Consider the following 15,998-nt stretch of genomic DNA (forward strand, 5'->3'; position numbering starts at 1 on the left):
ATGCTTTTCCAGGCGGCTCACTCTAACCCGATGGCGGGCCACCTGGGACAGGCGGCCACGCTGAATCGTTTAATGACCCGATTTTTTTGGCCAGGCATTCATGACAATGTGCGCAGGTGGTGCGCGTCTTGTCCTGAATGTCAGTTGGTGAACCCACTGGCCGCCCCAAAAGCGCCATTGCGCCCCCTACCATTAATGCAGGTCCCCTTCGAGAGAATTGCGATGGACCTCATCGGGCCATTAGAGCGATCCGCACGCGGACATCGTTTTGCGCTAGTTATCGTGGACTACGCAACACGATATCCGGAAGCAGTGGCTCTCCGCAACATCTCGGCGAAGAGTGTTGCGGACGCACTGTTTCGTTTAATCTCCCGGGTGGGGATTCCGAAAGAAATCCTCACTGATCAAGGCACGGCGTTTATGTCACGCACGTTAAGCGAATTGTACGGATTATTGGGCATTAAATCCATTCGAACCAGCGTCTATCACCCACAAACAGACGGCTTGGTCGAACGGTTTAATCGCACTCTTAAATCCATGATCCGTAAATTCGTACAGGAAGACGCCAAAAATTGGGATCGGTGGTTAGAACCCCTCTTATTTGCTGTGCGCGAGGTCCCGCAAGCCTCCACGGGGTTTTCCCCCTTCGAGCTTCTCTACGGTCGACAGCCACGGGGGGTGCTGGACGTCCTACGAGAAACTTGGGAGGAGGGGCCTTCGTTGGCCAAAAACGAAATTCAGTACGTCATGGACTTGCGAACAAAACTCCACACATTGGGGCGGCTATCTAGGGAGAATTTGTTGCAAGCCCAGGACCGCCAGAGCCGGTCATATAACAGGGGTACTAGACTACGCAAATTCACACCGGGAGAGAAAGTGCTCGTTCTACTCCCAACGTCGAGCTCAAAATTAATGTCAAAGTGGCAGGGGCCGTTTGAGGTCGCACGGCAGATAGGAGAGCTCGATTATGAAGTGATACGATCCGATAGGAACGGGGCACGTCAAATATACCACCTCAATCTGCTAAAAAAATGGAATGAGGTGGAATCGGTGTTGTTGGCAACGGTGATCGGGGGAGAGGATGATCTCGGGCCAGAGGCGAGCATTAAAGCACAATCAGTCGCGTTGGCCCCTGGGGGAGATCACCTCTCACCGTTACAACTCGCTGACTTATCGAAATTGCAGGCGGAATTCGCTGACGTGTTCTCGCCCCTACCAGGACGTACCGACTTGATTCAGCACCATATCGAGACCGAGCCGGGCGTGGTAGTTCGCAGCCGGCCGTATCGCTTGCCTGAGCACAAGAAAAAAGTAGTTCAGGACGAATTAGGCGCAATGCTCGACATGGGAGTAATCGAGGAGTCCAACAGTGACTGGGCGAGCCCGATAGTTTTGGTCCCCAAAACAGACGGCTCGGTCAGGTTCTGTGTGGACTACCGCAAGGTGAACGCTGTGTCGAAGTTCGACGCGTATCCAATGCCGCGGGTTGACGAGTGGCTTGATCGGTTAGGTACGGCTCGATTTTATTCGACACTGGACTTAACAAAGGGCTATTGGCAGATCCCCTTGTCTCCATTGTCCAAAGAAAAAACAGCTTTCACCACGCCGTTTGGATTACACCAATTTGTCACGCTTCCTTTCGGCTTGTTCGGGGCGCCCGCAACCTTCCAGCGACTCATGGATAGGATTTTGCGTCCCCATGCTGCATATGCCGCTGCGTACCTGGATGACATAGTGATTTATAGTCACGATTGGCAGCGGCATATGCAGCATGTGAGGGCGGTCCTGAGGTCGCTGGGGAGAGCGGGGCTCACGGCCAATCCGAAGAAGTGTGCGATTGGGCGGGTGGAAGTAAGGTATCTGGGCTTCCACTTGGGTCATGGGCAGGTGCGTCCCCAAATTGATAAGACTGCCGCAATTGCAACCTGTCCGAGGCCCAAGACCAAAAAGGAGGTAAGACAGTTCTTGGGGCTGGCGGGATATTATAGACGGTTTATACCAAATTATTCGGACCTCACCAGCCCTTTGACTGATCTTACTAGAAAGGGGCTACCAGATACGGTCCAGTGGACGGAGCCGTGTCAACAGGCTTTTACCCAAGTAAAGGCTGCTCTATGTGGCGGGCCGCTCTTACACTCCCCTGACTTTTCTCTCCCTTTCTTGTTGCAGACTGACGCGTCGGACAGGGGGCTGGGCGCAGTCCTGGCCCAGGAGGTGGAGGGGGGAACCTGAGTCGGGCGGTGGGGGTATGTGGCAAGGGGGGCGTGGTTCAGCGAGGTCTGCAGCGGGAGAGAGGGCCGCGGGACGAGCGGTAAGTGAGTGGGTTGGACGCAGATCAATAACACCTGTCTCTTGTTCCAGTAATGAGCGCGGAGACGGGATAAAACACCAGCGGAACCGGAGACCAGAGAGAGAGAGTCGGACTGTTGGTGCGAGAACACAGAGACTGAGTTTACCCGGAAGCCGGAAGTGCCGCGAACCGGAAGTTATTGTTGCTTATGAGTTTGACTGAGAACACACGAAGAAGTGTGTTATTGACATTGAGAAAGAGAAAATAAAGATACGCATCAACAGTCCAGCCGACCCCTGTGTCCTCTTCCTTCCTTACTATATCGAACTTGCTACAGTTATCATTACTGTGTACCTTAACAAACACCTCTGCTAACATTTCTGCCTTTTCTACATTAGTCACAGCTATTCTATCCTCATTATTCAAAACAGGTAGACCAAAGTTTCTTTTTAAACCCCCCATCTTTCTGATCATACCCCATACTTCACTGACATCTACTTTCTCCCCTATGGAATCACAATAACTTCTCCAGTAATTCTTTTTAGCAGCTCTTATAACCCTTCTCACATTGGCTTGTGTTTTTTTATATTGAATTAGGTCATCAAATTTATACTTCTTTCTAACCTTTTTAAAAGCCTTATTTCTAGCTTTAATTGCTTCACTACATAACTCGGTCCACCATGGAACTGACTTATTTCTTTTTATTCCTTTGCTTCTACCAATAATTTGTTCAGCTGTACTATACAGAATTTGACATAATTTCTCATTATGCATTTCTACACTGTCCAATTCCTCATTAAAAAACAACTTTTGTAACTTTACTTCACTAACATATTTAAATGCCTCCCAATTTGCTTTTTTAAATTTCCATCTACACATCTTATCCTCTATAATTTCACTAACCACCACTCCTATTTTACAACTAATAGCATAATGATCACTTCCTATTGTAGAGTCCTCCCAAACATCCCAATCGCACATCCCTGCTAAACATTCCGACACCAGTGTTAAATCTATATGTGAGCAAGTACCCCGAGTTACATCAATTCTTGTAGCTCTACCATCATTCATGCATACCAAACCCTTTAAATCCATCATTTCTTCTATTACTTTACCATTGTGATCAGTATTACCACTTCCCCATAAAGTATTATATGCATTAAAATCCCCACACCATATTACTTTTTTAATCCCCATATCGATTATGTTTCCTAACACTTCAATACTTAACCTATTGCAAGGATTATAAAAATTAATTACTTTAACACTATGTTTCCTTAAAAATATTTCTACTGTAATGGATTCATATTCTTCATTTATTTCTAATATTCTATATGCAATTTCATTTTTAATAAATGTTGCCACCCCTCCACCATTACCTGCCTGTCTATCCCTTCTAATGCCTGTATATCCTTGCATCACAAAATCTAAATGAGGTTTCAGCCAGGTCTCTTGTATGCATATAACATGAGGTTTGCATTCCTTATCTTCTATTACCTTTTTAAACTCTTGCCCATTTGCGATTAAACTCCTTGCATTCCACTGTAAAACTAGTAAAAACATTAAGAGCCTCCACATGTTGCCTCTACTACTTGACCCTTGAGTTTTTCGTTTACTTGCTCCAGGGAGACATCTCCAAACTGTAGATGCTTTTCAGCTGCCTTAATTATTATTTTTATCCTCTCCGTTCTGCTTTCGGTTTGTGCAGCACAATTTATTACCTCAGCTAAAAATGTAATGAATTCAACTTTTCCAACTTTGAGAAATTCCTCATTTATTCTAGGTTGCGATACTGATATATTTTCCTGATTCATTGGAGCTGTTTTCTCATTTACTTGACCCACTTTTGTCTGTTTCACTTTTTTAATTGCCTCAGCATATGATATTCCCTCTTGCATCCTGACATTCTGAATTTTTACAGCGTTCTTATGTACCTCACATCCCCCAAAGCCAGCACTGTGTTCGCCTCCACAGTTGCAGCATTTTAGCTGTGTCCCTTGTTCACATTTTCCATATTCATGGTTACCACTACATCTAGCACATCGTTGATTTCCCTTACAGACTGCAGCTACATGCCCATATTTTTGACATTTAAAACATCTGATTGGAGGAGGTACATATGCTCTTACCACATAACTGACATATCCAATGTACACTCTCTCTGGCATTCTTTCCTCATCAAATTGAATCATTAGTGAAAGACTATCTACTTTCTCTTTGTTTCGTACACATTTGAGTCTTTTTACTTCAAGCACCTTGGCCCCTGATATGTTGCTCTTTACTGTTTCATTGGAAACCTCAATTGGTATTCCAGAGATCACTCCCCTTAACCAAGCTCTCTTACTCGGTATTGTACAACTCACTGATTGTCCACATATTGATTTTATGCCCTGGGCAGCTTTCTGTTGTTTTTCATTTTTACAGAAAATTAGAAGATCTCCGTTTCTCAAATTCTTGGCACTCTCTATATTGCCTATTGCTTTCTTAAGTGCCTTGGTTAATTTAACCGGATTGATTACATTGCTCTCTGCAAACTTCATCATTACCTTCAAATCCTCCTTGCTTGTACATGCCTGCATCCTTTCTTTTCCTTTTCCACTATCAGTTCCTGATTCGTTTCTAGAGATTTTCTTTCTCTTACGGTTGGCAATTTTACTCCAATCCATTACTTCTGTACTCCTACCACTAGATTCTCCCTCCATCTCCAGATAACTTCCGGTACTACCGTCACTTCCCTCCATCAATGCTCCAGTCACAGTCCAGTGTTGCCACCCGCCTCGAAGCCGACTGACACACTCACCTCGTGGGCTTTTGAATCATCTGCACTCATGGCAGCATTATTGAAAGGCTCTTAATAATTGGGATCAGGTTGATTTAGCACTCACAGGCAATCAGACCCTATTTAGGGGGGAGCCCCGGTAATTAGTCACACCAGGGTTGCCAAAGTGACATGTAACCTACAGGTATATGTAAACTAACGGATAATGTTTTGAATCGTACTATGATCAAGTTATTAATATCTAAACACCAAAAAGGGAATACCTATCCCATGAATTTGTACAATAGATAGATAGATAGATAGATAGATAGATAGATAGATAGATAGATAGATAGATAGATAGATAGATAGATAGATAGATAGATAGATAGATAGATAGATAGATAATGGATTGTAAGTAATTATGAATATATAGGCTAGATTACTTCAGAAAAATTACTAAAGAATTCATTTCAAATCGATTGATCCATCCATCCGACGACCCGGCAGTACAATCTTCTTATCAATTCTCAAAAAAAGTTTTTTCTTTCTATCAAATCTTCAGAAAGATTATTTCTTCTGGCCATGGAGAATATCTTCCTGTTCTATTAGAGTATTTATTAACCCAGTCAACACGTGAGATCATGCTATGATCACAGTGCCATCACACCATTGTCATACGGTGACACTCACAGTGAGAGTAACGTGAATTCAAAATGTTGAGCAGGTTGAGAGGAGGCGACTCAAATATCAATCTCCGGGGGGCATTCTACTTCCTGTTCCTCAACACTATCACTGTAATATCACAATGGTCTACAGAAGCTCTTTTTGAAAATTAACAGAGGATTAGATGTTGATGTTGTATTAGTTTGTTATCATTATGGAGATCAGTGTTTGCTTTAGATGGCCTCTTGACCACTTTTGTTATGGCAAGGAAAGCCAAAAGGGAAAGCATCCAGGTGGGGTTGGTTTCTTATTGATGATATCAACATAATCAGTCTTTGTGAGGTGTTATTCATTTTAAAAGATTGAATAATATTTGCCCTGTGATTGTGGCATGGGCTTCAGCAGTTTCATAATCATTTATGAAGGATTTTAAATGCCTAAGATACAACCTGTGAGCTACTTTTGAGCTACTGTGTCATTTAGACACAAATAGACATCAAGAATCAACGTATGAATCTTAACATTGGTGACAATCAAAAGCTTCATGCGGCAATGCATGCTGGGTATTTTGAGCAGTGAGTTCACTTTGACCTCACATTGAGACCATAGTATGAACACACAGTGAGAGGGCTGTGAGGATACACTTTTAGATCACTGAGGCCCTGTCCCAAAATTTAAAAAATCATCTGATGGAACAGTAGCAGAAGGTTGGTGGTGTACGTGGGTCTCACACAAACCCCTATCACCCAATGGGCAATGAACAAGTTGAAAGGTTCAACAGGATGCTCTTGTCCAAGAAAGTCCATGGTGTTGAGCTTAGGTTCCTGATTTATAAAGGGGTTTTTGGTTTTGTTGTATGCATGGTTTTATAAATCTTTTAGGATGAAATCTACGCAAAGTTTTATAAATGAGACCCCCGAACTTGATGCGAGCAGCGAGTGGTAGCCAATGCAGAGTCGAGTCGGTAATATGAAATGAGGATCATGCCATTTTGGCAATATAGAGGTGTTCAATATTTTAAAGACTATTTGATTGGTCTGAACAGTTTCTGCTCGGGCAAAATTACTCCTCAATGGATCGAGTCCAGACCGAATTGCCCTACCTCAAATTTTGTGGCTGCAGCTGGCATCCAGTCTAGTTCAACCCACTAATGAGATGTATAGCTACTACCTCTCACAGTCTCGCTTTAATTTCTGTTCAAAATCAAAGATGGCGCTACTGTGAATAAGGTCTATACTAACCAACCGCAGAAACATATGTCACAGCAGTCTCAGGACAGCAGCTCCAATAAATATTGGGAAAATCCCTTAAAAGTGGTTTTAAACCACACTGATTGACTTTTATTACACTGCAGTTTGAAGAAGAAAATACCAAATTTGCACATGGTTGATCTTGAAGCGCACGATAGACATAGATAACATTAGAAACTTGATTTTCACCCCAGGGGGTCTTTAATCACTCGAGGAATGAATCTCGTTGACTTAACTGATTAACCACCACCTGCAATTCATTTTCGCCTCCCTCAATATGTTTCTATTGCCTGATGATAAAGTGTGCTGATGATTAAAAGTGTTTAAATATCACTGCCATTGTCAGCGGAGATGATTGAGAGAAGCTATTGAGCAGTAAACAACAGCAGTAGATCTTAACAGAAGTTCTGCGAGGTTTCTGAAAGAGCCGATTGATAATCGTTTGGTGTTGGATGATTGCTCTTAATGGCTGTGAGGGAGAGTTGTGTTTGGAAAGGGCTCATTTTAGCTCTCTTCATTTTTGCTGTTGCCGGACAGACATCAGGGCCGTAAGTATCATTTAAATGTTTGCAGTGAAGAGGTTTGTAAAAAAAACAAAAACCTTGTACAAATGCTTAATTGTAACTTATTTTTCCACAGGTTCTTCATGGTGACGTTTCCTGCAGTGATTGAGTCAGGCTCTGATGCCAAATTATGTGTAACACTTCTGAAAGCCCAAGAGAGTCTCAAGATGACGGTTTCTCTGCTTGATGACAAGAACAGGACGACTCAACTTGTGCAGCAGGTTTCTTCTTTGCCGTTTCACCGCTGCTTTAATTTCCAGGTCTGTTATCATGAGACATGTGGCTTTTTCTAGTCTGGTTTGTTGTATATCAACTGAGTTTCTCTACAGGCTCCTCGAGTAGATGGAGAATCTGTGCAGAAGCTGAAGGTGGATGTTCAAGGGAGGACCTTCAGAGCGGCCGAAGAGAGGAAGGTCATGTTCAGACGCTACCTGAATTTGACCTTCATCCAAACAGACAAACCCATCTACAATCCAGGACAAACGGGTGAGTAGTTCGTGACCCTTGGTTAAATATAAGGGCTGCAGACAGTCCCTTACGGTACAGGTTCTGATCATCTTCAAATGCATGCTGCAAATCATTTGAGTGTTTATTGCTGTTTTTGCAGTGAATTTCAGAGTTGTCACCATGGATCCCAAATTTGTACCTTTTGATCAGATGGTAAGGCCTGACCATGGACTTTGGTTTCAGTTGTGCACGTTTCACTAATGACTTTGCTGCATCAATGCTTGTGCTTTTAAATGCCTAATATTCCTGTCTTTGTGTCTTGCAGTACAATCTGGTGGTGGTGGAGGTGAGGATTTGCTCCAGTGCAAGTCTTTGAATGGAGCTGAAGCGTTTTTGTTGTTGTTGTTTGTCATCCGTTGGTAGTTTTTCCCTCTGAGCTGTTAATTGTTTTAATAGGACAATAATAATAACCGGATTGCTCAGTGGACAAATGTTTCCTCAACGGGGTCGATCTTGCAACTCTCTCATGAGTTAAACCCAGAGGCTCAGACAGGGATGTATACACTAAAGGCTTTTATTGGTGACCGACTGAGGTCCCAAGTTTTTGAGGTGAAAAAATATGGTAAGTCGTTGTTCCTATAATGTACAGCAGTTCGATGATATATCTGCGGTTGTGATCTAAAGCATCTCTTTTCTGATTTAGTTTTGCCCAAATTTGATGTGACCCTAAACGTACCACAGATGTACAGTGTTGGAGATGTGGGACTGACCGTTCAGGCTTGTGCCAAGTGAGTGAGGCTTATGTTCTCTTGTTTTGTGGTTGGTCAGTTCTTGATCCTGCTCCTTGTGCGGTTTCCCAGATACACATATGGCCAACCTGTTCCTGGTCAAGCATTGCTGGAAGTGTGCCGTGATCCCTTTCCATATGCTGTTCCAAATGATGTGGCTCCGGATTTGACACGTCGGTGTCTGAATAAAACCGCAAAGGTGTGACTGCTGCCTTAGTGCTGAGGGTTTGTCTGCTTGTGCTTGCCTTTAATATGAATCTCTCTCCTGCTACCAGATGAATGCTACGGGCTGTGCCTCTCTTACTGTCGACACATCAGTATTTTTCAACACCAAGTTTGAAAATTATATGCAAGATCTCTTTCTTGTAAATGTGAACGTCACTGAGGAGGGAACAGGTGAGCTATTGGCTGAGCTGAACCAACAGCACATGCTTGAATTGGATGGCTTGATTTATTTGTTCCCTGTCCAGATGTTGTGATGTCAAAGTCTGCAACGGTGTCCATTACATTTGAAGTCGGCAAGGTCACGTTTGTGGACCTCCCGGATTATTTTGAACCCGGATCAGTGATTAATGGAAAGGCAAGTAAAAGTTTATCCCTGGTCGCAGAAGCCTTTAAATTGGTTCCTAACCTTGATCGTTCCCAACAGATATCGGTGTCTCGTTTCAATGGGACTCCAATTGCGAACAAAGCAGTGTATTTCCTGGATGGTAACAGCTGGCCAAACAAACGGCTGCTGAATCTGACCACAAACCAGAATGGGCTGGTCATGTTCTCCCTCAAGACTGCTGATCTTCCAAAAGCTGATCTCAATCTGGTGGTACGATTTGCTCTTTATATTTTGTGACATGAAGATGTATCTCTCTCTTGCAAGAAACTGATTCCGTTCATTGTTCCCCAGGCAAGTGCGACTCCAGAGGTTGTTTATAATTACAAATCACCATACTTCACTACAGATTCAAGGGTTGTTCAACTTTCCGGACCTACTTCTGACAGCCCATCACTTAGTGAACTGACTATAGTGAAACTCGAGCAGCCGCTCAAATGTGGGGCTGTGTTTCCAGTGACCGTGAAGTATTCTTTTGTTGGAGAGACTGGCGACTACATCGCTGACATAATCTATATGGTGAGTGGACATTTTAATTTGTGCTGGTCTGTTTGTTCAGCGCCTTGTATCCACCTGTGTGTCTTCTGTCAGGTCTTGTCCAGGGGAGTGATCGTCCTCCATGGATTTCAGACGGTCAAAGCGAGGGCTTCTGATACCGTCACGAGCGGCTCGGTGTCATTCCAACTGTCTGTCAGTGTCGCTATGGCTCCAGCAGTGCAGATTCTGGTCTACTGCGTTCTGCCCAGTGGTGATGTAGCTGCAGCTAGTGTGTCGTTTGATACTGAAATGTGTTTCCAAAACCAGGTATGATGTGCACTAGCATCTGTTTGGCTTATGCGGGGAATGGTGACATGCCCTACAGCGTGTTGGTCCTTGTTTCAGGTGTCTCTACAGTTTTCTCCTGCTACGGCTGTTCCTGCTGAGGGAAATGTTCTGACTGTCTCTGCTCAAGCAGGATCTCTGTGTGGCCTTAGTGCTGTAGATCAGAGCGTCCGGATCTTGGAGCCAGGAAGACGTCTGAGTGCTGAAATGGTATCATTTTTAACAAACTTAAAGGATCCTTTTTCTTTTAGGCTGTAATATTTTATCAGTTCATTAAAGTTGTGTTTAGTGCAACAAGTCGCTGGTTCAAAGCATCTGCCGAATTAATGAATGTAGACCTATCAAATGTGACTGAAGGTGGTCTGCTGGAAGCTCTGCTCTACTTTTTAAAGTTAAATGGATTTCCTACAAAAACCATCAATTTGCTTCAGATGGACTTCATTAACCCCCTGGAGCCATGTGGTTTACTTTTATAATGGCAGGATGCTTAACTTTCATTTGATGACATACCCTTTAAATCTGTTGTCTACTCATAGACATGCTCCCATTTAACTCGGCTTAACTAATGTTTACTAGATTAATGTGGTTAAATGATCCATGTGCTTTATCCCCCCACCCCCTGTTCTCAGGTGTTCAACTTGCTCCCAGTGCGATTGCAATCAGATTATCCATATGAAGTTGAGGATGAACAGGAGTGTCTGAATGTTCGAGCCCGTCGAGCTGTTCCTACAGAACAAGCCTACGAAACCTTCAAGGTAGAAAGTTTATCATTACTGAATCCTCCTTCATTTTTCAAAAATCTTATGTTTGTTTGTTCATTTGGAAGAATGCAGGGATGAAGGTTGCAACAAATTTGCCTATCAGAGCACCTCAGTGTCTGACGTACAGAGGCCTGGAATATTATCGCAACTTCCCTAATGGTATGTCTGTTACTTTGACTCTTGCTCTGGAAATTGCTACATGACTTGCAGATTCAGTTGCTATAAACACAATTGTCCTGCAGTGTTTTTTCGCCGGTTCCCTGAACCTATGGTATTGGCTGCTGCTCTTCCATTAGAAGAAAGTGAGGGTGACACATCCTCTTTTGACGTGACCGTTAGAACTTACTTTCCAGAAACGTGGATCTGGCAGCTTGCTCAAGTGGGGTTGGTGTGAATTCTTTTGTTCCATCTCTAAAGCTAGCTGCCCACAATATTTACTTCTCATTCCCATTATTTCACTCTTTTTCTGCTATCCTTCAGAGCCACTGGATCCACACAAATTCCCATCACTGTTCCTGACACCATCACCACATGGGAGACTGAGGCATTCTGCCTGTCCTCCAAAGGTTTCGGCCTGGCTCCTCCTGCTCTGCTGACGGTCTTCCAGCCCTTCTTCCTGGAGCTCTCCCTGCCATACTCCATCGTCCGTGGGGAGTCTTTTGATCTGAAGGCCACTGTCTTCAGCTATCTGTCCAAGTGCATCCTGGTCTGTCATGGTTTATTTTCCTTTATATAATGGCTCTGTATAGAAGGTCCCGACTTTGCTCCATGTGCCGTTTCATTGGCAGGTTAAAGTGACTCCAGCTTCATCCACAAACTTTACTCTTAAAGAATATCCTGATCCGTACACATCCTGTCTTTGTGGCAATGGGAGGAAGACCTTCAAATGGGCTCTCTCAGCTTCTGTTTTGGACTGTTTCTGAATTTGAAGTGAATGTGGCGTTGCTCACTTCCTGTCTGTCACCACAGGAACTGTCAACGTGACGGTCAATGCTTCAGCTGAGCCATCCCGGACTCGATGTGGCACTGAGGCCGTGACCGTGCCGACGAGAGGCCGCATTGACGTAGTTACTCGAAGTCTACTTGTCCTGGTAAGTGTTAACCAGCCTTCTGGAGTTTGATCATGGAGCTCATTCTGTTATACTGACGTGCTTTTATTGCCTTTTTTAAAGCCTGAAGGCGTTGAAAGGACAAACACCCAGAGTTGGTTACTGTGTCCAAAGGGTTTGTTTGCACTCAATGATTCCCCAATACATTTCTCCCTGCACGGCCAAAAACATTAGCCTAGCGCCTAATGCTGATCCATTTTGTTTGGTCCGCAGGAAACGTTCTTTCTGAAGATGTGACTCTGACTCTTCCAACAAACGTGATTCCGGGATCAGCTAGATGCTCAGTTTCAGTCCTTGGTAAAGCATTTCTAGTAGTAGAAACTGACAGGTGGTGATTTGCAGAATCAATTAGATTTTGATGTGGGTTTTATGTCTGTCCTTTTTGTAGGGGATATAATGGGTCGTGCGCTGAAGAATCTAGATGGGTTAATACAGATGCCATCTGGCTGTGGAGAACAGAATATGATCATTCTTGCTCCCAATATTTACATCCTGCTGTACCTGAAGGTCACGGGGCAACTCACCGCAGCCATTCGAGAGACCGCCACGGGCTACCTTCAAATCGGTATGGCTGAACAGATCCATTAAAGAATTTAAATTCATCATGGAAAACTCTTTGCAGGGCTTCTATTTCCCTGACATAAAGGCTTTCCAAAACTTGATAGTTTGAGGGGATGGATAGGTGGCGCCCCATTCCCCCCCCCCCCCCCCCCCCCCCGGTTGTCAATCATTGCTTGAGACCCTTCCTGACTAATTTTCATGTGGTTTTTGACCTGAACAGGATACCAAGGACAACTGAACTACAGGCACAGTGATGGCTCGTACAGTACTTTTGGCTATGATGCATCCAATACATGGTGAGTTTCATGCTATTGTGGTTTTATGTAACTTGCGTCACCAGCAGTTTAACACGCTTCCTCCATGGCCAGGTTGACCGCCTTTGTCATGAGGTGTTTTGGTTTGGCAACGCAATTTGTTTTCATCGATCCGAATGTCCTTCAGAGTGCAAAGGACTGGCTAATAAGTCAGCAGGGTTCTAATGGCTGTTTCGTGCAACAGGGAACGTTGTACCACAATGACATGAAGGTACATCAATGGTTATCAAATGGACCGTAAACCATAAGCTCTGTCTGAGGCTTTTTTTTGTGTATTTTAGGGTGGAGTTGGTGACAACGTCACCATGACCGCCTACATCGTCGCATCTCTTCTTGAAATAGGCGTCCCTGTCACAGTAAAAACCCTTTCAGTAGTTGTATGAGCTCCTTGCGGTTCTGGCTGTTGTCTGAGATCTGCTTCGCTTTCAGGATCCCATCATTACCAACGCTCTGTCCTGCTTGAGGCCTGTTGTTGGGAACCTGGGAAACACTTATGCCACGGCTCTGCTGGCCTACACCTTCAGTCTAGCTGGAGAGACCACCACTCGATCACAGCTTTTAACTGCCTTGAACAACCTTGCCATTTCTGAAGGTGAAATTCACCAGGATCTTGAGTGGTGTGTGTATAGTCTTAAGCATTGCCTCGAATGTCAACTTTCTTAGTAGAAAGGACTTTTGTAAAGGTAGGAGTTTTGTATAAACACCGAGCAATAGGTTGACATGCACAAAGCCTTTATGAAGTTTAAGTGTATTCTGTACTTTGGTTGCACAAGGTTTAAGCTGCAAACGACACTTTCAATGTGAACATCGCTCACTCAATTTGCTATACAAATGTATCATTGCTCAGTGCATTTTGCATTTAATACTTGTACATTGGCTATGGCAGTTTCCACACTTCATTAAGTTGAGTAGCAAATCAGTATCATAAAATGTATGAAGGATCATGACACTGAAGAATGGAGCAAGCTCCCTTTTCGTTGGCCATTTGATCACAAACCACATTTGAACACTCAAAAAATGGAATAAAATCTTGCACTATTGTTCAAACAGTTGGCGTTCAGGGCGCGTTGCGGCCCTACACCAATATCAGAACTGATTCACCTTAAAACTGACGCTGTCGTTTTTCTCCTTGAATGGGTTTATATTTGAGGTTCTTTGCCGTTGACTTTCTCCCCGCCATCTCTTCAGGTGCTAAGCTCCACTGGTCTCAGACGACATCTGGTGATACTCTGGCGGTGGAGATCAGCGCTTATGTGCTGCTAGCGGTTCTCACAGTTCAGCCTCTCACGACGGCTAATCTGGGCTATGCTAACCGCATTGTCAACTGGCTGGTGACCCAGCAGAATCCCTATGGAGGCTTCTCCTCCACCCAGGTGCCTCTGACTACCAAATATGAGCACAATCATTGAGTGGAGTTTTTAATCTGGTGCTCGTTTTCAGGACACGGTGGTGGCTCTTCATGCTCTGTCTGTGTACGCTGCTCAAGTCTTCAGCTTGGACGGCTCAAGCACCGTTGCCGTACAGTCCTCAGTGGTAGGAGGAGACTCTTATAGCTTCACTGTGAATCGGGACAACAGGCTACTGTATCAGGAGAAGCTGCTGAAGAACGTTCCTGGCAAATATACTGTTAAAGCTTCAGGATCCACTTGTGTGTCTGTGCAGGTCTGTATCTTCAGCTCCTTTTACGCTTTCTGTTGCACGCATCAAAAGCCTACTGTGCTTTCTTTGTATTCTAGGTTGCATGTTTCTACAACATCCCAACACCCATTAAAGATACCAAAACACTGAGCGTTGACGCAAAGGTGACCGGAGACTGCCGACCGCTTGGGGCCAATCTCCTGTTGAACTTCACGGTGAAGTAAGAGGCTTTGACTTCATCCTGAAACCAGTTTATGTCTCTGACAAGAGGAACCGCTTGATCCTGTTGACTAAACTTTATTCGTTTTCAGATACAATGGAGCAAAATCATCTACTAACATGGTTCTAGTGGACATTAAACTCCTGTCGGGCTTCACGGCTGATACATCACTGGTATGCAAGACTTGGCAAATCCTGAGATGCTTGAGGCTCTTTCAGATGTAATCGTGTCTCTAAACATTGGTCTCTTCCCCTCAGCTTGGATCTCCACCGGCGTCGTTTGCTCCGCTAGTGGTGCGGGTTGATTCTGAAGAGGATCATGTCCTAATTTATCTGAAAGAGGTGAGACTGGGTATAATCACTAGCTGCCACATTGTCAAATGCTGTTTGTGCTGCTGTTCATCCTTTCTGTCTCGCAGGTTCCCAAAGGTGTCCCCAAGACTTACACTCTTCAGCTGAAACAGGTTCTTGCAGTGAAAAATCTCAAGCCAGCGGTCATCAACATTTATGACTACTATCAGACAAGTATGCTTTCATCCTAATCGAGCTTTGCTCTGGCTGAATTCACTGAACTTGATCCAGCTCACTTCATGTTCCTCTTTCAGGTGATTCGTTTGAGACCCCCTACACATCTCCTTGTCCATGACACTGCAATAGGACGTGACTCAAAATAAATGATTTTATGCAATCACTTGTTTGCCTTTTGTTTAACATGACGAGTGTTGCAGGTCACTGTTTTGTTATAGAAGTGGTTTCCTAAACTGAACATCAAGCATATCGTTACTAGTCTTAACCAAAGTTAGAAGCAAACTCTTCAGGGGTGAGAAATGCCAGAACAACAACTCTGAATGTCTTCACGGTCCTTGAGATGAGGGTGTTTCAGAAGGAAGACTGGCCTTCCCACCTGATTATAACCTCACTGGCTTTGCCCTGCCCAAACTGTATCCTGAACCCATGTCACCATGCAATCCGACACCCCCTAATCTGTCAAAGTATGACAGGAGGGTGCAAGTCACCTTGATTTATATAGTGCTTTTTACAATATACAGGTGAAATTTGACTCTTGTGCAAAAGGTCATTTAAAAACAAATATATTGTATCAACTCATTACATGCAAAGTGAGAGATTTCAAGCCTTTGTTACCGCTTACAAACAGCCCAAATTCAAACTCTCAGAATATTGTGACAAGGTTCTGTATCGTAGGC

The 15,998-nt window shown here is 44.1% G+C and overlaps 1 protein-coding gene across 1 annotated transcript; it reads left to right on the forward strand.

Moving 5' to 3' along the window:
- The first annotated feature begins 7,312 nt into the window (after positions 1 to 7,312).
- LOC137065788 (alpha-2-macroglobulin-like protein 1) lies at positions 7,313 to 15,481 on the forward strand. The gene is given in 33 exon segments (XM_067437316.1): positions 7,313 to 7,512; positions 7,604 to 7,787; positions 7,857 to 8,013; positions 8,135 to 8,187; positions 8,300 to 8,320; positions 8,431 to 8,596; positions 8,678 to 8,762; positions 8,835 to 8,961; positions 9,038 to 9,158; positions 9,233 to 9,342; positions 9,412 to 9,582; positions 9,664 to 9,888; positions 9,961 to 10,173; positions 10,252 to 10,401; positions 10,821 to 10,946; positions 11,018 to 11,111; positions 11,195 to 11,336; positions 11,433 to 11,658; positions 11,741 to 12,043; positions 12,125 to 12,176; positions 12,275 to 12,358; positions 12,450 to 12,626; positions 12,843 to 12,918; positions 12,991 to 13,147; positions 13,218 to 13,292; positions 13,366 to 13,528; positions 14,125 to 14,309; positions 14,377 to 14,598; positions 14,673 to 14,794; positions 14,886 to 14,967; positions 15,052 to 15,135; positions 15,213 to 15,318; positions 15,399 to 15,481. Coding segments are annotated over 33 exon segments (4,383 nt in total). The 5' UTR covers positions 7,313 to 7,429; the 3' UTR covers positions 15,440 to 15,481.
- Positions 15,482 to 15,998: the final 517 nt, after the last annotated feature.

The sequence above is a fragment of the Pseudorasbora parva genome, unplaced genomic scaffold (genome assembly GCF_024679245.1).
Source record: "Pseudorasbora parva isolate DD20220531a unplaced genomic scaffold, ASM2467924v1 scaffold_31, whole genome shotgun sequence".
NCBI lineage: Eukaryota > Metazoa > Chordata > Actinopteri > Cypriniformes > Gobionidae > Pseudorasbora > Pseudorasbora parva.